The sequence below is a fragment of the Fonsecaea nubica genome (assembly GCF_001646965.1).
Source record: "Fonsecaea nubica strain CBS 269.64 chromosome Unknown Scaff20, whole genome shotgun sequence".
Lineage (NCBI taxonomy): Eukaryota > Fungi > Ascomycota > Eurotiomycetes > Chaetothyriales > Herpotrichiellaceae > Fonsecaea > Fonsecaea nubica.
Genome location: NW_019173693.1, coordinates 325,042 through 345,986, shown reverse-complemented (window position 1 = coordinate 345,986; position 20,945 = coordinate 325,042). Strand labels below are relative to the sequence as shown.

At 52.5% G+C, this 20,945-nt stretch overlaps 8 protein-coding genes across 8 annotated transcripts; 4 read left to right on the top strand and 4 right to left on the bottom strand.

The window, feature by feature from the left end:
• Nucleotides 1–2,487: 2,487 nt before the first annotated feature.
• AYO20_04072 (hypothetical protein) lies at nt 2,488–3,726 on the bottom strand (the record flags this gene model as incomplete). The annotated part of the gene is made up of 1 exon (XM_022642371.1): nt 2,488–3,726. One exon carries the CDS (start codon nt 3,724–3,726, stop codon nt 2,488–2,490), a length of 1,239 nt encoding a protein of 412 aa, XP_022501752.1.
• Nucleotides 3,727–8,118: 4,392 nt separating this feature from the next.
• AYO20_04071 (hypothetical protein) lies at nt 8,119–9,092 on the top strand (the record flags this gene model as incomplete). The annotated part of the gene is made up of 2 exons (XM_022642370.1): nt 8,119–8,874; nt 8,931–9,092. The coding sequence occupies 2 exons, from the start codon at nt 8,119–8,121 to the stop codon at nt 9,090–9,092; spliced, it is 918 nt and encodes a 305-aa protein (XP_022501751.1).
• A 664-nt stretch (nt 9,093–9,756) lies between these two features.
• Nucleotides 9,757–10,320, top strand: AYO20_04070 (hypothetical protein; the record flags this gene model as incomplete). The annotated part of the gene is made up of 1 exon (XM_022642369.1): nt 9,757–10,320. One exon carries the CDS (start codon nt 9,757–9,759, stop codon nt 10,318–10,320), a length of 564 nt encoding a protein of 187 aa, XP_022501750.1.
• Nucleotides 10,321–11,263: 943 nt separating this feature from the next.
• AYO20_04069 (hypothetical protein) lies at nt 11,264–12,159 on the top strand (the record flags this gene model as incomplete). The annotated part of the gene is made up of 2 exons (XM_022642368.1): nt 11,264–11,955; nt 12,006–12,159. 2 exons carry the CDS (start codon nt 11,264–11,266, stop codon nt 12,157–12,159), a joined length of 846 nt encoding a protein of 281 aa, XP_022501749.1.
• Nucleotides 12,160–13,999: 1,840 nt separating this feature from the next.
• On the top strand, nt 14,000–14,323 carry AYO20_04068 (hypothetical protein; the record flags this gene model as incomplete). Its single annotated transcript, XM_022642367.1, has 1 exon — nt 14,000–14,323. One exon carries the CDS (start codon nt 14,000–14,002, stop codon nt 14,321–14,323), a length of 324 nt encoding a protein of 107 aa, XP_022501748.1.
• Nucleotides 14,324–15,449: 1,126 nt separating this feature from the next.
• AYO20_04067 (hypothetical protein) lies at nt 15,450–17,406 on the bottom strand (the record flags this gene model as incomplete). The annotated part of the gene is made up of 5 exons (XM_022642366.1): nt 15,450–16,599; nt 16,729–16,748; nt 16,801–17,136; nt 17,191–17,340; nt 17,392–17,406. 5 exons carry the CDS (start codon nt 17,404–17,406, stop codon nt 15,450–15,452), a joined length of 1,671 nt encoding a protein of 556 aa, XP_022501747.1.
• A 1,691-nt stretch (nt 17,407–19,097) lies between these two features.
• On the bottom strand, nt 19,098–19,976 carry AYO20_04066 (hypothetical protein; the record flags this gene model as incomplete). The annotated part of the gene is made up of 3 exons (XM_022642365.1): nt 19,098–19,741; nt 19,814–19,886; nt 19,947–19,976. 3 exons carry the CDS (start codon nt 19,974–19,976, stop codon nt 19,098–19,100), a joined length of 747 nt encoding a protein of 248 aa, XP_022501746.1.
• A 456-nt stretch (nt 19,977–20,432) lies between these two features.
• On the bottom strand, nt 20,433–20,942 carry AYO20_04065 (hypothetical protein; the record flags this gene model as incomplete). The annotated part of the gene is made up of 1 exon (XM_022642364.1): nt 20,433–20,942. The coding sequence occupies one exon, from the start codon at nt 20,940–20,942 to the stop codon at nt 20,433–20,435; it is 510 nt and encodes a 169-aa protein (XP_022501745.1).
• Nucleotides 20,943–20,945: the final 3 nt, after the last annotated feature.

Genomic DNA, 20,945 nt, shown 5'->3' with positions numbered 1-20,945 from the left:
TTTGGACAAGGGCTCGGAGGATCTGGGATTTTCGCGTAAGGTGAGGTGAGGTGGAAGTGGGTTTATTGACTGATGGTTGAGCGAGGGAGGAGAAAGGTTGGAAAAGGTGGAGGTTTCCTGGGCCAGGACCTAAAAGTCCCACCGCCGGGTTATTACGAATATAATGTGGGTTTGCAGGTGGTGAACTACTGGTTGCTACCATATTGAACTAGTATGTAAGCAACGAAACTAAGTCAGCAAAGCCAAGCCCAAACAACCCAGGCAACTTTGTCCCGGATACTCCTCGTGCTCGTAGGGCGGAAAGTCCACGGGATTATGGATGCTGATGATCATGATGATGGATGGTACGGGTATGCCTGTTTCATAAAGTCAAGGAGGGGCGTGACCCCGAGCCAGCGTATTAGGAGCGTACTCCTGATATTGAATCAGGTACAGGTTCAAGGACAGCCGGTTCTGTGAGTGTGAGCACGGGCACCTACATGCGTACGAGTCCTTGCGTGGCGGCTCATGTCATCAGTCCAGAACCCAGATGGCGCTCCTCTCCGCTAGCTAACTAGGAAGTACATACGTCGTACCCGTAGGGTGCGAGTGGAAGTGCCATCTTCATTCTCTGCTCACTCAACGCAACCGCCATGGAAGGGGGGACAGAAGGAGGTAGGTAAACCATCTTGTTGTTTGCTACGAGTCATTTTTCCCGTCCAAGTTTGCTACATGCCGCATGTGCAGATGCGCAGCGCAGATTGCAGATGCGAGACCGAGGCGAGGCGAGGCGCTGGCTGGCTGCTGCAACCTGCACCTGTACCTGCGAGCCGCAAGCCGCAAGCTGCAGTCTGTAGGCTGTAGGTACGCAGGCAGCAAACTCGGCCCGCCTGTAACCTCTCTTCACTCTCTGTAAAGGGTAGGAAGGCAGGGTGTACCTACTCGAACAGACCTTTTTCATTCGTATTCAGAGATTCGCGGTGGCTGCCAGCCCTGCCAGGGCTGCCTAATATTAATGCCAACGAGCAAAAAGACCCTTTTGTAGCGGGCCTTAACCCCCCCTCTCCCCTTTCGCTTGCGACCTTTGTTTCTCAAAGGGTTTTTCTTTTATTTTTATCTCCTCCTTCACTTCTCCCGACTCCTCGCCTCGGAAAAAAAAGAGTTGTAGCTAGGTCAAGTCAGGTCAGGTCGGGTCATCCTCCCCCTCCTCCTCCTATTGTGTGGCGAGGCGAAATGGAGGACAGGAGGTCAGAGGAGGATTGATGCTGCCAATACTACTGCTGTTGCTGCTGAACTGCTCCTCCTATGCTCCTCTGCGCCTCCTGATAGCGGCCTTGGATAGACTGGATTGGACTGCATTTTGATGATGTTACATTTTGCTCTCCCCCCATTTCAATCTACCGCCTCTTCCTTCCCGGCTAATTCGACCCTGTCTGTTTACAGACACGCCTATGCCTCTGGCTCCTTCCAGCCTATCTATCTGACCTGCCTACCTCCGTTCCTTCAGACCCATTGTCACGGCGGCAGTGGCCGTGGCGGTGGCCAACATCAACATACGTCGGGGGTGTGGTGTCGAAGGATTCGTGACGCCGCACTGTGCCCCGAAGGATCGAGCCTTGCCGAACACGGCCCAATTGGATCCTCGCTCCACGAACGTCGTTTCGGACAACGACCATGGGTCGAGAGGTGCAGAGGGGATTGGGACAAAGGAGCAGAGCAAAGAGTCACCAGTCAAGAGATCGAGGGTCTTGGGTAGTGAACACCTTTTTTGCGCGCGCCCGTAAGAGCGATCGCAAGCACGACGAGGACAAGGATAGGTTAAACGCATAGAGAACGATACGGCGATAATGCATTATATTGTGGCAGCAAAGTCTCGCAACCGCCGGCCAGATAATATCAACTCCCATATGCCAACCATGTTACATTCCTCGCATTCTCCCTGCTGTTCCATCCCGTCGTTTCATGAAGCTCGTTCCCAGCGCAGTTTGAACAAGAAATATATATCGACACACATAAAAAGGGAGAGGAAGTATAGTACAGCCTCGTGAACCCTTTTGATCTTCAAATAGAAACAAGATGTATGACACTGCAATCAAGACAGGGAACGACCGTCAGGACCTTGTGAGGTAGGATATGAAGGGGAGTTTCAGGGTTGTCTTGTCACATCGTTGAAATGGATATGCTCTCAAGTGTCAAACAGAATAGTTCATTGAGATGGGAGTTCCTGTTCCCTTCACGGGTAGCAAAAGTGTGTTTGCCTTCTTCCCATTTCTTTTCTTTTCCTCCTTGCGTCCTTTTGATAGCCTCTTCCTGCCAGTCCCAATCCCTTGCCTGGGATAGTGGCAAGTTGTGGTTGCATTGCAAACCGAGCGCCCCGAGCAGTGTAGCTCTCTCCGAAAGTGGAGTTTCTATAAAGTAGAAATTCACACTGCGATCATGGCAGCGAAGATCCTTTTGGACCTTCGGCTCATGTTCCCGCTCTAATCAGGAGAATCATCATATATGCAGTCACTTGCGACTTGATGCTTGGCCGCTGTTGTGCTGTTGTTGGCCTTTGTTGTGGATTCGTCGAACATGGTCCTTCATGTTGTCCATGCGCGAAAAGACTCGACCACATTCCTCGCCTTCAGGTCCGCGCCATTCACACTTGATGCCCGGGTTATGTTTGGCCTCATGGCGGGCACGGTCCTTTTTGCTGGAAAAGCCGCCGGTGAGGGGTTGGTCGGCAGACTTGGCTCGCGCGGCGGCAGCAGCCTCGCTCTGTGGGCAGCCATCCACGCGGCAGAAGAGATGCTTGCTGTGTCGATTGTAGTGTTTTCGTAGGTCGCAACCTCGAGTAAAGGTAGCACGCGACGTGCAGCCTGGGTAAGCACACCGCCAGGATTGAGCCACGCCGCCATTATGTGCGGAAGGCGATGAGGGATGGAGCGATGTCATGATCAGTGACGTTGGCTCAGTTACCGGGATTCCATAGGCGTGAAGGGAGGTGTTGGATGATGTGGAGTTGGAACGGAGCGCTGGGCGAAGCGATTCAGGATGCCCGCCTCTGCTCAGCGACGAAATGGGGCTACACGATCGTGACATGGAAGAAACGCTACCCCGATGACTTTGTGAGCTATGGTGAGAGACTTGAGAGAAGACGGGTGAGGCCGCCAGGTGATGGGTCGACGGGATGCCCGATGTGGGGGGTTGGTTGAAGTCGAAATGCGAAGGTTGAACGTCCTGAGGTGTAGGAGGAATAACATGAGCAGAAGGGTGAGGGTGGTGATGTTGGTGGTGACTACTAAAGGTAGGAAAGTGTGTCGACGAGGTCGGATCATAGGGCAGCAGCGGGGGCGGCTGCGGATAGTTGGAGTAAGGAAACCACTGATTCTGTTCATACATGGCGTAGGTATTGGGGGGGAGAGAAGACGAGGAAGCAGAGGTCGAAGTGTTGAAGTCGGCAGTCAGAGCTGGATCGGTGACAGGCGGTATAGGGAAGAAAGAGGCAGAATCGGACGAGGCGTCGTCGAAAGATATTGGATGCAGATCGTGACCTTGGGAGTCGGACATTGACATGCCTGGAAGCATGTATATAGACTCAGATGACACGGACGGATTATGCCCTCGACTCGAAGGAGCCGGCGAAGGGTAACAGAGGCCGGGGAGGGAAGGTGAGCAAGTCAGCAAGGCGCTTTTATCGAATTCGTCGAATTCACTGGGCGGGGGGGTCATGGAGAAGATGGCGTCCTGGGTCTCAACGGCCATGGCGTGCAGCAAGGGCACTATCTTCCTCTTGCTGATTTTGTGTTAATTTGGGAACTCGGACGCGGCGGCGGGTGGTCGGAGTGAGGAAGGGGACGAGGGAGGGTGGTGTTGCTTGTGCTGCTGCTTTGCTTTGTGGTTTGCATATATATCCTTTGGATTTCGGGGAAGGGGGGGGTGAGCTCTCTTTCGGTGAGATGCCACATCCCATGGATCCCAGAGTTTTTTGAACGGCTATTTGGGCAGTCAGTCCCAAGCTGCTGGCAAGTTTCAAAACATAGAAATTCCATCAACTCATGGGGCGAAGAAGGACATATGAATAGTAGGACCACCACGCACCAAGACAACACCGAGCCCAAGCACGATTGCCTTTTCGCTGGACCATCATGGTTTAGGGCGAAAAGGCAATCCTCGTAGGGCTAGAATCCGACCCCGGTCTGGTTGCTGACAGCATCTCTACCATGCCAGGACCCAGCAGCCAGGGACCCAGGGGGGTGGGAAGGGAGGGGGGGGAGGACCCAGAGGGTAGATCGCCAGTAGTTTAGAGCAGGTTGCATGGATAGCACTGATGGATGATGATGATGCTGGAGATGGTTTGGAGGCTTGGAAAATGGCGGGTCCCAGCGGCCGAAGCGGCCAGGAATGAGCCACACTTTGATCCCCAGCCCATCATGGTAAGGCACGGTAAGGTTAGAGGTGGTGCAGGGTGGTTGCAGGTGCTGGGGTGGTGGTCAAGGTGGTAAAGTGGTAAGGCGGAAAAGCGATCACAGGGAAATTGAAACGAGGTGGAGAAGGTTTTTTTGCTTCTGCACTTCTGCACTTCTGAGGAAGGAACAGTCGCCAGAGACTTAGGGCAATCGCGACCAACTCGTACCGGTAGACCGTTACGCATGCAGACGGTGATACCGGCGGAGATGGGAGCTTCTTCACGGCTGCTTTGCTGATCATCACTTGTCATCTCACCGTACGCCCGTATTGAAGATACTCTCATACGAATGACCAATGGCCAATAGCCAATGCCTGGCTACTCCCGACTGTGGAGCTTCCTCGTTTGCTAGTCTGTCACTCTTTTTGTCCTTGTCTCTTTTTTCTCTCATCTTTGTTGCCTGTTTTTCAAGGTTCCGCCAAATGACACCCCCGTCCCCGTCACTTGCGCCGCCCTTGTCTTTGTCCCCCGGTGTCCCTCCCCCCAAGTCACCGCCCCCCCTGGGTACTTTAGGGGGAACACTAAGGGCTTCAGAACTTCTTGGGGGTGAGACTGTCATGACCGCTGGAGAACCTACACACTCCAAAAAAGGTGGAAAACTTCTGGGTATGGTTAGGCACTTGGATGGCTCTGGTGGCTCTGGTGGCACTGGCAATTAGGGAAAGGCCAACCAATGACTGGTGGTTTTTTTGGCTTATTTGTGCCGTTTCAGAGTTTTGGCCCGTTAGTGTGAGGAGGACATGTCTTTGTCAAGGGGAAGAAACAACCTTGGAACAGAGACATAACCAGAGGTGCACGCGGTGGTGTGTCTACGAGTAACTCGCAGGTACCAGGGCTTTTTGGGGCTGATGCCATGCGCTCTCGGTCCATCAACTCGGTATTGCCATATCTCTCAGTTCTTCTTCCTAACAGAGATGCGTGCCGTGCCAATCTGGACTGGTGATTGGGGACTGGATAATGGTCACTTGTACTCGTACGCCCCGAGGTCTTTGGAGCTTGCGGCTCGTTTACTTTCAAACACCCCTTTGGTGTCCTTTGTTTGGTGGTTTTTGTCATACGCCAGCATGGCTAGGGTTGCATGCTGCTAGCACTGCTCCCCATACTCGTACATTGTTCTAACTGCGGGTTCCTGAGCCCCTCTTCCCCCTCCCCCAAGCCCAGCAAGAGTAGATCGACGAGCTGAGCAAGTACAAACGCAAAATGCACAAGTTATTTTTGCATTGGTTTGATTTGGTTTGAACGCCCGGATTTTGGGGTTTGGTGCGTCACTCGGACTTAATATCGTGCCGTGTCCAAAATACATTTCGAAGCTCGGAGACATAAGTTGGTCCAGCTTCCGTTGGCTCCTTTGTTTCCGCCGTGATCGCCCTTCCCGGTCAGCTCGACCTCGCCCAGCGTCTCTCTTTGAGTTTAAGGGGGGCAAAAACCCGCGACAAAGACGTTTCTGACTCACTGGCACAAGCGTTGGTGGCACCGAAAACCCAACAGTTTGTCAGCGGAGAGTCGGGCGGATTGATGGACGATTGAGAATCTCTGGGGGGAGGATTGCAAATAATCGACACCCGCCCGCCAACTTCAATCCGATTGGCGATCAATACCACTCATGGAGGGCTTTTGGTTCTTAGCGACAGGCTGCGGCGGCTCTGAACGTGGGTGATCAGCAAATTCTGATATGTCATCCGTGGCTCGGTGCATAGAGCTGAGGCGGAGTAGTATTCCATGGTAGCAAGCCGAGTCTTGTGTCGCCTTGACTGACAGATTGTACGAGGTAGGGATATTCCCCTGGCAGAGTCCAGCATATCGCAAGTATGATCCGGGGTAAGACCGCGTGAATGTCGCCTTGAATTCAGGCCAGCCGCAGTGGCCGTATACAAGCCATACGAGGTATATCTTCCTGGATCCAGGTATGCCACGTTGTTCTTGGTCTGTAAATCGCAATTGTAAACGAGCCTTCAGCTTTTGGCGATCCCCCATGTGGCTGAGAGGCTCTTGCTGTGACGAACAGGGCTCATACTGGAACTCGCAGTAATAACCCAAAAGGGTATCTCGCTCGTCCCTGGTAATAATATGTAGACCGTCTCTTTGTGTCCTGTCCAAGCATGTAGATCTCCAAAGTCACGCTCGGGTCGGAGGTATCTCGTGTCATTTGTCCGAGCACTCTCGCACACTCGTTTGGTGTCTCAGGTCTTGACGGTTCGAGCATAGCCCTAAACATTCATGTCCTCTTTGTGACAATCGGTGACTGCCGATCCCTCGACACATGGCCCGTTTGAGAGTGGTGTCGTATAGTAGATTGGCGCTAAGGTGGGGAGATTGCGTGGATGATCGCTCCCGATCACCGACTCGTATTCCTTGTATCGTATCCATACTTCTTGCAAGTGAGTCTGAACGAGCTGCAGAATTTCAACCAAGATACTCAACGTTCTTAGTCTCGGGACCCATTTTACGATTATTCGTCGCCATGGGACATCTTTTGGTGTGTTTGATTGATCCTGACGTAAGCTAGACCTTCGCTATTTCTCCCCCCTATACACGAATATCCCACCAGGGAATATGATTGGCCCCTTTTCACCGATAGACTGTCCTTTTGCACCTCCATATACCTCGCCCAAGCATCGAACACGACTGTGCTTACCCACATTCACGCAGACAATGGTGGTGTTCAAGGCGACTACTGAAACCGACTAAGGTAGCCGGTCAGACTCCCGTGCTGCAGCATGAGGCCAAGGCAGATGTCTGAGATAACAGAAAGTTCAGATCGACTTCAAAGCCCCAAAACCATCAAGGAGATTTGACGTCACCACACGGCCAAAAGGGCTTAGAGATGATTGAATCCAGGACGGAATGTGCCCAACAGTAGATAGAGATGGGTGAAGGCCGTTCGCACAGAGGGTATAGTTTGGGAACATCCATTTCCTCCCGCACCTTGGACGGATAGGGGAGCCAAGTTGCGAAAACTTGTTCCCAGTCTGGCAACGTGCTTCGAGTGATCAGACAGAGTTCCCACGTGGAGATGCAGGTGTTCGACGGGGGAGGACGGCACAGTGGTAGGCCTTCTTACTCCCCCCCAAATCCTGGGTATTCCTCAATCCCGGAAACCTGGCTCACCCACCATCAGGGGCAAGGCATCCCAATCCCTGGAGCGAGGGACCAACCGATGCTCGTAGATGGGGAATTGTAGTCTGACATTCTCTCCATGCCATGCTTATGCGAGGAGGAACGGAGTCAACGACATCAGCACATGTAATTTTAAAGCGCAAAGCCATGGCAGATAAGCAGGATTCATGGCGCATCGTGGGTTTGGCTTTCCTAAGACTGAGAAGAAGTTCCAGGTAAATAACATTCGGTAGATCAGGAACGAAGACAAAGGAGAGGGTTGATAGTTGTGATTGTCTCACGCTGCTCTTTCTGTATCATTGTAGACTAGCCATTTATGGAATGGCCAGTCTTACTGTCTTGGCATTGTACTCCTCGTATGGCTCACATCACATGACTCGCGGGCTTGGACTTGGTAGGGCTGATGTGTTGCTGTTTGCACTTCGCCCATCACCTTTCCCAGTCATGCAATCCGTTGGTATTTCGCCATCACCAGGAGTGTCCTTTTGCCGCTGATAAATCTGATCTTTCTTTCGATGTAACATTTTCATTATTTTGGAAAAAGTTGCTGCGCACCTGGAGCGCCCCCAGGCATGTTGCCACCAGGCTCGTCAGGGGCGGTGGACCCCGAGGACCGCAAAATCATCGAGAAGCTCGCGAAATTGCAGAACATGTACACTCAAGTCAGTTCATTTGCCTTTTGTTTGACCAATCTCGCCCTTGCTTCAGGACCAATGCTGACCTCCTTGAAGATTGGCGACCTTCGGACTTTACTGCCCGAGAAGTTGATCAACCCGGCAAGGGTGGCTCTGGACCACCCTGGTGATTATGAACCTGCAAAGCTCGCTGCCTATTTGCAGACGGCAGCACAGGCAGGGAGTCGCGACGTTGAGAGATTCAAGAAGGACTGGCACAGTGACGACGTGCGCGAACTCTGGCAAACCGTCAACGCCAATGACTTGCCCCAGGGTGGAGACGCATGGGCATTCGACTATGCCAGTCTTCTGCGGGATGCTGCTGCAAACGAGCAGACATCCAACACTGAAAAGGACGCTAGCCATGCCTTCCGGCCCCCATCTGATGCCGAAACTACGAAGATGGTAAATGACTTTCGTGCAAGGCATCCAGACGTGAAGATACACGTGTCCAGTGAAGCATCACCCTTGCCAATCGACATCAGCGTTTCTCGGTTTGACTTTCGAGTCGAAAAGAGCGAGGCTGCAGACGGGACAACGTACAACGTCATTGACAAGTCTGGCACAGAAGCGTCTGGTGTTTACGACCTGCGTGCTGACGTCGTTGAGAGCATTCGAGAGTCGAAAGAGATAGTCCGGCTTGAAACCCTCCTTGTATGCATACCAATCGCGTCACCGCTCCATATCGTCCTGCTAACATCCCGGTTCAGGAGATGATTTATTCGTACCGCGATGTGATGACGAGACCGTGCGACAAGTGCAAGAAGCTTCTCGACACCAAGAAACTGAAACTCCCGGTGATTCGACAAGCCGATCCCTCAACGCAGGACGGTCAGCCGCCATTCCTGGCACTTCATCGAGTTTGCAGGTGATTGTTCCCAGTCGCATATACACCAGTGCACCCCGCAAGCAACGCGGCGCCGGCGTCCAGTTACCATGAAGCACCTGAGTGGTGCTTTGAGGCGAACCCCTTGACGTGCAGAGACTACACTCTCTGGTTGGCGACATCCTCTCCCTCCACCACCGAGGTGTGTGCGCTGCCATCGACCACGGCACCCAGCTACGTGGATGATTTTTGTACATGGCCTCAGTTCTCCGCTGAGATGCCATGTTATTTGAAGAGAAGTATGATGCTTTATAGTCGTGATATGAGTGCCATGTACCAGCGATGGCAGAGTCCACTAGGCATATTGCTGCGAAAGAAATTCAGGATTGAACTTGCAGGCCGTTGTCTCGTGAGTTCATCATGTACTTGGGCTACATTTGTATGTAGATTCCCTCTTAGGCGACGCCCTAAGTGAGTGACATCTGTCTGTGAATGACCTTGACCATGCCGTACAACGCAAAGTCACCCCCAATATTCTCCGTATGTCCCAGCCTCTTCGACTACGCCAACGGTGCGCTCAAACCCATCTACTTACCAATCAGGAGGCGACCAAACCTAGCATCAGTTGCTCCGAATGTCTTTCACTGTACCAACACATCAGTAATTCAACGTCACCACCGTTACTACAGCGTCGAGCTCTTGGGTGACCAATGTCTGGACATGAGCTTGCGGAACATGGAGCGCATCGGTCAGCAAAGATTCAACCCTCAGGGCTGGCAAAGGAGGCAATGAGTGTCGGTCATGCGAGGAGGACTACAGACGAGCGAATGCGATTCGGGAACAGCTTGTCAGACAACCTGAGCCTTCTCAGAATCGCCAGTCATCCAGACAGGATCCCAGCTGCCGCCGAGTCGACACTGGACGCGCACGCCAGACAAACACCGCTGCAGAGAAAACGAACGGCAGACGGGGCGATCAAGCTCCAGCACAGCTCACGCATTTCTGAACAGAGAGATGACCTTCGGCTACACAGCGACTACAAACGAACCTCGGACGTGAAGATGAAAATGGACCTGGACATCTTGAGGCGCCGTATCGCATTGATTGAAGCACAAGAGCAGGGGAGCACCCAGCATAGGTCGGTGTCGAAACGAGCAAGAGGGCAGCAGCAGCAACTGGCAGGACGGGGGCAACGGCAACAGCAGATTGGAGATAGACAAGATGCTGAGACGAAAAACAATCTGACAGACTGGAAGGAAGCGATCATCCGGTGAAGTCGCTTGATCAAGGCCAGCAAGACGAGTATGAGATACTACGTGCCATCTTTGCCTAGGGAAAAGAATAGCCACAATGTGATGAGCCAGTCCCCATCTCTCCCGAACTGCAGTACTTGTACTTGTACACCGTGACCAACCCGGGCTTTTAATAGTTTGCGACTTTTATCCAAGACCACCATGTTTTCATAATCCCTCAGCGCGTAGACTCCGCTTTGCTGCGGTACGAGTAAAAGTACCCTCGTAGACATTAGGTACAGGCATGCTCTGTCCGAGGCAGCTAAGAGATGTTCGACAACAAAAGATTCCCGATATTCTTTCTTGGACTCGGACAGAGGTCTCGTGGCAGACGGCGTATAGAGATGACTGAGAAACTCGGTAACGTGATATCAGACATGAGGCTGGCGAACCAGTGGCGAGGAAGATGTGTTTGTGTGTGCATGTGTGTGTGGGTGGGTGAACCAAAATAAGAACAACCCAATGCCCGAGACAGTCAAGATGGGCCGGGCAGAGAAGTGGCTTAGTTGGTTGGTGGTTGGTTGCGAGACAGGGAGGGTGTGGCTCTGCCCTACCAATACCGTTTGGCGGCTTCGTTGTGTCGCTGGGTCGCGTACTGGCCGCTAGTCCTTGTTGAGTCTCTCTTGTTTTGCGGGTTTCCGGATTCCGTCGCCCAGGGTGAGACAAGCCTCTCTTGTGCCTTTTTTCGTCGTCCTGCGCTCCTTTCTGGACTCCGAAAGTCAAGTCACCTTGTCGTCTGTTCCTTACCAGACTCTCGCTATTGTCAATCAGTCCTTCGCTTTTTCAGTCGTTGCTTTTTACGTTGTCTATGCTATACCACGATCCGGTTGTAACGAAGTGTTTCCTACGAGAACCTCCTGCCTCTCACCATTGAATAAAGTGCCACGGACGACCACAGACGAAACCGCCTCTTTCAACGTCCGAAATGAAGGGCTCCGGCCTCTTCTCTCTCCTCTCCTCCCTCCTCCTCTTCTTTGTAGCTTGTTCTTCGGCCTGGCCCTGGCCGGAGTTTCTTGACAGCAAGGTCGACGCTCTTATTGTCCCCCGACAAGACCAGAACCAGAATTCGGATGGCGACGATACCTCCTCAACTGGGAGCACATCTGCCACCAGGTCCGCATCCTCATCAGGCTCCCAATCTGGCTCAACGATAACTCCGTCGGCGTCTTTGTCGGGGTCAGGGTCAGGGACGTCGGGACTTCGGAACGCGACCACCACAAGGAGCACAAAAACAACTCCCATTGACCCTCGTCTTCCTCCTGGAGGTATCTCTCTCATCACACCCGCTGCAATTGATGGCCCTCAGTACTACAAGGTTGGGGATTTTGTCACTTTTGCTTGGAACTATACTTCTCTGTCCGTCACCCCGTCCGCAATCGATGTGCTGGCTTCCTGCGCCTTGAACCAAGCCACCTACACGCTCTCTTCCAATATGTCGGTGAAGGAAACGGGTGCTCTTACCTGGGATACTGGTGAAATGTTCGCAACAGCGACCAACCCCTTCCCAGTCGCCAGTTATACCCTGATCATCCACGATTCGTCAAAAGATGTGACCGACATTCCAAGCGCCGGGTTTTTGGGTGCTTTTGAGCAGTACGTCTTTGGGATGTACACAGGGTAAGTCTGCTCTCCTATTTCTGCAAGATTGGAAGGCTAACAAGGTACAGACAACCCTATACTCCGCTGAACGAATTCAAATGTGCGACCTGCAATGGCGCATTTTCCATACATGAAAAGCAAGCGCTGGGCATGATTCTGACAACATCAGCCATCACCATCTTGTCCTTCACATGGTTCGCCAGGGGGTTTGGCGTGTTTTAAAACCGGGAGCTCTCCCTACGACCAGCTCGACGGGTATATTTGCCATATATATCTATAGTATCTAACGACCACTAATTGGATGACAACATCCTTTCTGACGAACCAAAAACATTCAAGTACAGCGGCAGTTTTGAGCGGAACCTTGGTCAGTTCGCAAAGGATGGTGCATTATATCGGAAGGAAGGCAATCAAGGATTCATCGGTAACCTACATGACGGGGAAACGGAAAACGGCATCCGGGGTGTCCAGGGATTTGGAAATACAGGAGTGAATATTTTGAGGCTAATGAAAGAGAACTTCCCAAAGCGGAAAAATATTGACCTCTTGCTTCGATTCTCAAGCTGTCGGGCAGGGAAATGTTTACTCTGATCAATTGACCGCTGCAGACATGACCCTGATCCCTCGGCCTTTGCACTCAATGACCTGGAACAAGGTGAAGGGAGCTGGACAGCCAACAGATGCCATGGCGGAAGACCTCCCGACCGGAACCGCTCGACATTCTATCGCTTGATACTCTCTTGATACTCTCTTGATACTCTCTCTCCATATTGTGATTGGTGACTTTCCATGTGCCGGCTCCTCCTATTTGTCAAGTGGAAAGGCCTTCCGGACGAATATGATACGGTCATGGCGGTCTGGACGTCCGGGACGATTTGGCTTCTCGATCCGCCGCGGCAAGGAGCCTCAGAAAGTGACGGTGAGGAATATGAACCACGAGCCAGATGGCCAGGGGGGGTGAGGAATCCCATGCGAATTTGAGTTGTCGAGAACGAGATGGGTGGTTGTCCACGCACACCCAGATTTCATTTCGTCTGTCTGCCTACCTGCCTACCTGCTGATATCTCTGGTTTTGTCAAGAAATGTGTGCGTCTCCCCTTGTTTGTGCCTTGGTTGACCCGTTCGGGCATGAGATGGCAGCAGCTCTGGCCGGGCTGGGCCTGATGCTTGTCTACATTACATCGTGTCATGTACCCATTTCATTTCTCGAAGCCGTCCTTCCCCGCCACGGACACAGTCACGGTCACAGTCACAGATATATATGATGGAGAGGGACGACGCCAAACAACAACTCAGACACAGACACAGACACAGTCACTGACACACAAATCCCTCTCCCCATTGAGTTTTGAGATACTTCCCCCTTTAAAAAAAAGTTACAAAAGCCTTTTCCCCCTTTGGTTGTGCTCCCTCCCTCCTTGCTTCAACCCATCACACATCACACATCACATTCTTTTTGACTTCTCTCTCCCTCTCTGACTCCTCTCTTGTTCTTCGCTCACAATTACACACCCATTGTGACTCCAAAGGAACAACCAACCAACCAACCAAGAGGGCCCCTTTCCCCCTTTTCTCCTGTTTGTGGTTCCTCTCTACACGGCCTCAGAGTCATCCCTTGATCATCACTACCATCACCACCAGGTCCACAAGGGGATTCTGCCATCGCCATCGACTTTGACTTCAACTTCAGCCTGTCTGCTTGCTTGCTTGCTAGCCTACCTAGCTACCTGAGGGCTGATTGAGGGGATACTTGACTTCGCTTCCAACTCCAACATCTCACACCGATTCAATCACTCAAGTCAGTTCAGACCAGGACAGCCAGTCTAGCCTCTTCCTTGGATCAAACACGCAAAAGATACGTTCTTCTATCACGCGAACTCAACCAGAAAGACAAAAGTCACCGTTTTCGCCATTCTCTACTCCCATACTTCGTACTCACCTTCTCTCTGTGTCTGTGAGTGAAGGCCCACGACTCTTCCTCCAAAAACTCCCGTACCGACCAAGTCCTTTGTTCACACACGCGCGCCGGACTTACAACAGCGAAACCCGTCAAATTTCAACCATGCCTCTTCCGACCGCGTCAGGTTCTTCTTCTTCTTCATCGTCCAAATCCCACCGGGACTCGAGATCCACAACAACAACAACCGGGCACAAAACGTCCACCCTCAGTTCCCCTCGCACACCGACACTCCAGGCACAACCACCAAAAAGACCGGCAGACTGGACACCCAGACACGACGCCTTTATCCGCGAACAGGCCCGCAACGGCGAAGACGCAGAGAGTATCCGCATCCTCTTCGAGGTCGAGTATCCCGGCGTCAGTGTGAGTGAGGCGTGGGTCGTCGAGAGGATCAAGGTTACGGCGGCGGCGGTCAGGACTAGGTAGAGGTCTCAGAGGGCCGCTGGGTAGAGGAAGGGGGGAATGTTTCGGTGCCCTTATTTCTCCCTGGGAAGATAGACGGGGAAGGGGATGGGAATGGAAGGTCGGAAGAAGGGTACCTGCCTTGTCTTGTCTTGGGCTATTTTGGCTTGATTGGTCGTCCCGTACTGGCATTTCCATGGCATGCTCATGCTCATACTTTGAGATTGGAGCTTCGAGCTTCGAGCTTCGAGCTTCGAGCTGCCAGCCTTCAACGTGCAAGCAAGAAGGAATAGTGGAGAGGCCAAAGTGAGCGGGAAGAGAGAGGGAGAGAGGGGGGGAGAGAATGTGTGCGTATGTATGACGGAAGCAAAATGAGCAGAAGCAGAACAGAACAGAACAGGGAAAAGTTCGATCAATCAATCAGTCAGTCAGACCGCCGGCGCCACGAGGGAAGCACCAACGACGCAGGACAGATCAGACAGACAGACAAACAGACAGGCTGGTTGGGTCGGGTAGAGTTGGACATGGCAGCGCGTATGGACAAGGCTACCTTTACGAGGAACTTGCATCTATTCTTACCAACTCTACCACTAGCGGGACAGGACGCATTGGTACCCCATCTCTATCCACCAGTTTCTGTACGGTCCATCCATCTATCCTATCCATAGCTATGATAGCAGCCACTCGTCCTTGCCGAGCACTCTCGTAGAGATGACAACCACAAAAAGACGTCGGGAACAACCCAAGAGATCAAGTACCAAAGATAGGAACCAGAAACCATCAACCTCAACCTCAAGCTTCGTCATTGATTAACGCGCAACACAGACGTTGTTCGTAGGTTATATATAGGATACCTTGGTATATAGAAATGTCTGTGTGTGAATAGAGCCGGGAAGTGAAGGAGCCACAATCGTAGCACTTGTAGTACATTCCACCTGAAAACAAGCATGCCCTGTCGCAAACGACTCCATCCAAAGCAATTCCCAATTCCCAGTTCCCATTTCCGCGAGGGAGATGATCTTTTTCCAACTCCAACGCTGTAACGATAGGTGTGTAGGACTTCATATATCTGGTGATGTGCAGTGTTTCAACGTGTCGAGCCATCTCGTTCTCCATATCAGCCTTGTGTATATGGCATTTATTTCCAAGCTCACGAGATCCAAACCTCCATCTTGCCCATTTCACTCCTCTCTTTCTTGGCTTGGTTGCGCACACTCGTCAACAACATCTCCAGGTCATCCTGATCACCCATGGTGATCATGTCGCCATCATCTTGCATCTTGATCTTCAACTGATCCTTGATCCCAAACTTTTCACGTATTTTGCTCTCGAGGTCGCCAAAATCTATCACGGCGCCAATCATTAGATATCTCGTATCGTCGTTAAAGTGACATTTGACACGAATCTTGCGCATCTCGGGCCTTTTGCTGCCGCGTCCAGATCGAGACACGGCGCGCCGGACGGGTTCGAAACCGCTCATGTCTTCAGCACTCATTTCTTCTTCGTCTATATATTCGTCTTCTTCGTTCAGGTATAAGTCTTGGTCCTGCCGTCGCTGGCGCCTCCGGGGGCTGGAATACATGCGATAGACATCGTCCACCGCGTCGGTGGGTTCTTCGTAGCGGGATGATGCTGTAGTCTCTCGGAACAGTGGTGCTGGGGCCCTTTGCGAGGCTGAGCGGTCGAGCATCTGCCGCCGCACAGAGGGACCTCGAGGCTCGGAAGCAGTCCTTTGGGTGCCATAGCGCGACCTTTCCATCTGGGGTCGCTCCATCAGTGGTCGCTCCATCATGGAAGGCTCTTCTGGCCAAGAGTTCTCGCGTGGGGGTGGCATCATCCTGCCCATGCCAGGGCCTTGGTTGGGGTTGCTATCAAATGTTGCAGCACGGCTCAGCATACCAGGTCTGGGTGCCTCCATGTCTGGTCTGTTATACATATTGCGGGGTTGACGCATAGAGGTGGTCCGAAGAGGCAACGTAGAAGAACCGCCTCCACTGAGCCTGGGCTTCTCGTTCTCCGGTGGTGGTGTTGGCGGGAAGACATTTCGATTCATGACAGGAGGGGCGCTCTGGTCTCGGACCACTCTGCTGGACAAGTTGCGCTGCACGAGGTTTGTTGCGGCATAACTGATGTTCTCCGGGGGACGGTCATCTTTGGCCGCAACCTCAGCAGCCACCGCTTGTTTTCTTTCCACTCCCTGGAATCCAGTACCGGTATTCTCGCTGTTCGATGTAGCTATCAACCGGGCCTTGCCCAGGTAGTCCTTTGCTTTGAGATTCTTGACTTTGGCCTCGTTTGGCCTGTAAACGCATCCAACCGGTCTATCAGACACTATGAGTTAGTCTATCAATCTTAATTGCTATAATGAGACCTTAAAGAAGGGAGGATTCCCCCAGAACGGAGCTCGTTTGAGAGCTGCTGAGACTTACATGCTGAACACAACATAACCCTGCAACAAGTCAGTGACACGCCTCCTCTCACGAGAGAGATTCAAAGCTCACCTGTGCCATATCCTTGATAGCATCGTCGATCACATCGTGGTCGGGAGTCATCTTCTCCTTTTGAGCGAAGCTGAAGTCTTGAAGCCCGGCCTGCTCTTGCTGAAGATACATATAGCACAGACCACGATTGAAGAGAACTTCGCACGAATAAAGCTTGAACTTCAACCCTAGCTGCTCATAGTCGATGTAGGTATTGCCTCTCAAATAGAGCAGGGTGTCGTTGAAATTTGCCAATGCTTCTTCAAAGTCCCCAACCAGAAAGTTCGAGACACCCTGTTGGAAGTATGCCACTGCGAGGTACTGGTCGAGCTTGATTGCGCGTTGATAACACTCCACCTAGTCTCACTATCAGCTTATATTCCTATGCTTGTCTTTTCACACTGCACGCACTGCTCTTTCATGCTCGCCGATGGTTGCGTGGATGACACCGCAGTTGAACAGAATCTTGGAGGTATCGGCAATTGCATCGAAAATTCTCAAGGCTTCCTCAAATTCTTGATTGTCATAGTGCCCAAGCGCTTCGACCCAAGTCTCTATTTCCTGCAAGACGGGTCAGGGAGCGAGTATGCAACTGGGGTGGGATTGACATACCTGCTTGAGCGACATGGCGCCGGGCCGAGGTCGTCGAAGTTAGAATCGTTGTCAACAAGGTGGTGACGGCAAGGTGCAGGTTCGAGTAGAGCCAGGGACTGCAATATGTTCACAGAGGAAACGAGATCTGCGACAAGGAGCGGCGTTGCCTGAGACGTTATTGAAATGGTGGATGTGGGCGGTCACAGAATCTGCTAGGGTAGTGGGAACCGATGGCTACCACAGGCTGGTCACTAACTCGTAGGTGGCGGTCGATTTGGACGGTGCACCGAGGCTGCGAGGGCCGGCCCTGCCGCTAAGGTCCTGAAAATGGGTGCTTGAGGTCCAGGGGTTAAGCGCCCGGGGTGGGTAGGGGGGAGCAGTGGGATTTGCTCGGCGCCAATGCTGTCACTGGCTGGGTGCCAATGAAAGAGGCTGTCAACTTGACAATGTGGTGAATGAATAGATTAGCGACGGGATGCGCCCGATAGATTGCAAATAGTCTGGATGTCTGGCAAGCGAAGAAGATAAATCGGGAAAACAAAGAGTGTAGCTGGTTTGTATACCAAAAGCGCCCGGGTGGGAGAAACGAAGACAGCAATGCCAGTTGCTGCTAGGTGGGAAGAGAAGGAGAAGAGTTGAAGGAGTGGAATGGTTTGGGATTCTTTCACGACAGCAAGACTCGGACTTCTTGAATGATGTTTGGGAGAAGGGGAACAGGGAAGGTGGGGGTCCCAAACTTTCAAGCGAGAGCAAGGGTGAGAAAAAGAGTCAAGCCATGGGAGCAAGGGCACCCAGGGGGGATAGGCACCGTCATGGGATAGGCACGAATAGGGAAGGGTGGTGGCTGGGAAGGATACCAGGTAGAGAGGGAGAGGGACAGGAGAACCTACCGCTCCGGGCACTCGCCAGGCAGCCTCAGGGGTTTCAGCACCCAGCATATCCTACCTAGGTACGTGGTGGACTCGATAGTAACAGGTACTCGGTACAAACAGAAATATCATATGCTTGCATATGCTCACCTGCTCAGTCACCTCGAGTTCCCCATTTGCACCATCAAACACCATCAAACACCACCTTGTCATGATTGTTGTCACATTGACAAGTCTTCTTATCAGCTCGAATCACCTACCTGACTTCCCTATTATGCTTTTACGAACCGCGTCCCTCTGCTCCCGTCCTTGACATCCTCGCACCTCACTCGTCCAAAATGTGATGGCACACATCTTCCTCTACCAAGTGGTCTGAGTCCGTCACCTGAGCGAGTCTCTTCTTCTACGGCTTTCCATTGTTTGCTTCCTCTCATCGTCGGTCTTACGCCCACATGGCTCACTCGTCTGGGTTGTTTCAACAGTGTCCAACCTCGCCTGGTGGGCCAGGTTCCGCATCTGCGTGTCCGTTTCAGAATCACATCTGGCGACCAACCACCGTCGACACAGCACTCCAAAAGTTTGTCCCAAACCCTCTCTCCCAAGCAATCGGGTCGTCCGTTTCCAATGCTCGATGCAGGGGTGTGCTCCAGCACTGCATCATAGTGCAGCCAAAGATCGATTCCCAAACCAGAACAAACTCGGTCCGCGAATCAGAATCGGGTGAAAATCCATTTGGGGTTGCTCCCTACGAGATGCATTGCATGTTGATTGTGGAATAATAGGTTTTTTTTCCATTTTATTCTTTATTGTGCTGCTACGCTTGTCGTCGCCGCAGACCCTGGTATAGCTGACAGATCACAGCATCCCCTTTTCGACCTGCTCTTTGCGCTCCTCCCATACGGTCTTCCCTGAACAGCTGCACACGGTCTTGTCATTGTCCCACACCCCGGCACTGCGAGCAATGACCCCGACCAGGGTATCTGGATCTTCGGTCTGAAACGCTCCCTCCGGCTGTTGTTTCGACACGACCATGCTGCGACCGATAATCTCCCATATTGACACTGGCCGATCCAGGAATGCGCTGCCTCGTCCATCCTTGTCCACCTCCACTGTGCCAAACATTCCGCGAGGCTGTCTGAAGCCCGCTAGTTCCTTGACGGCTTCCCAGATGCCACCCGTCGAGGCTGCCCCACGTGAGATGTCACCTGTGGCCCTTATCGTGGCATGATATGTTCCCGGCGACACCCCACGTAGCGTCAGATCCACCAGTGTCCGACTGTCCGAGACTTGGACCATTCGTGCCAGGCCTCGGACGGGATCTGACACGGCTTTTGCATGAGTTTCTAGAATGCACACTCCGGCAGAGTTGGACTTCCCACTACCCCGTAAGATGGCATCTCTTCCCGTAGATTCGATGGCTGACACGATTGATGAAGGAGGAGCCGTTCCTTCAATGTAAAAAAGTTGGTCTTTAAGATTGGCTTCGATCTTGGAGATGCCTGCAAAGCAGCCAAGGTGTCAGTCCTGGACCTCGCGAGTGAAGGAATGAACGACTGTTTCGTCCAAAGTACCTTGTACTTTCTCTAGGGCGCCTGTCACATCTTGGACGCAGGACTCGCAGTGCAGAGGTACAGCGAACGTCGTCTGTGCTTTGGTCAGCATACATGGAGAAGATCGACAGGAGGCTTCTGTGCAAGTTCGGACCTGGAAGGGCTCGATTCCCACGCTTCCCATTTTGAGCGTCGTGCCGGAGATCCAGAGGACACAGAGATCAGATTAGCGATATGTTTCCTCGAAGATTAAGGTATAGAATGCGGTTCAATGTTCAGAAGTCGATGGACTGAGAAGCTCTCACGCGCTGCTGAGATGCTTGGTAATGAATCGAATATTGAAGAAGCTGTCAAATACCGCGCGACGAGGCCCCCGCATCGATCCGCCACAGGCCCAGAAAGTGACGTGCGAAAACCCGGACTTCGGAATCAAAGCCACGGCCGCCCTTTCCACATAGGTTGTACTCGCAGAATCGGTTTATTCTAAGAGATGGCACGTTACATGGCCATGGGGTTCTTGATACCTTTTTAGCGGTGAGTTGAGATGTTTTGTCCAATTTACTTATACAATGGCCACTGAATAGTTCATCGATCCTGAGCCCTTATCCCATTGGGTCAGCCCTCCACCCTAGCAGGCTGCTCATATGAAGAAACACGCGAGCCCAAGAGCCAGAATGGGCAGCGTCATGACCAGATGTCCCGTCCCCGTCTTTTCGGCAACCTCCTTTGCTTCCTTCGAGATGCCCTCCGCATGGGCGAACTGGGTGATGACGAGCCCGTCTCCTCCAGCAATAACGGTGCCAGTCAAGAAGATGATCCCCAGGCATCTTCTGGCCGTCACGGCGGCCACTGGCGACGACTGACACAATGAGGAGAAGCGCCAGAACAATGTGATGCCCACGATGGACAATCCGCCGGCAAAGTTGCGGAGGCCGCGGGTATAGGTCTGCGCTTTTTGCCAGCTCGAAAGTTCTTGGGATGCTTGGACCGAGGACGGGACGAGGATGCCAAACAGTGTCTCCGCGTCGACTGGTGCTCTGAAGCTGTAAAGCCCCGTTACGATGCCCATGGTGCCCATCAAGCCGGTGAGCAGTGGGAGGGCTGAGGTTCGGATGGAAACCAGCGTGGCAGCTACATTGTTCGACGCCATTGC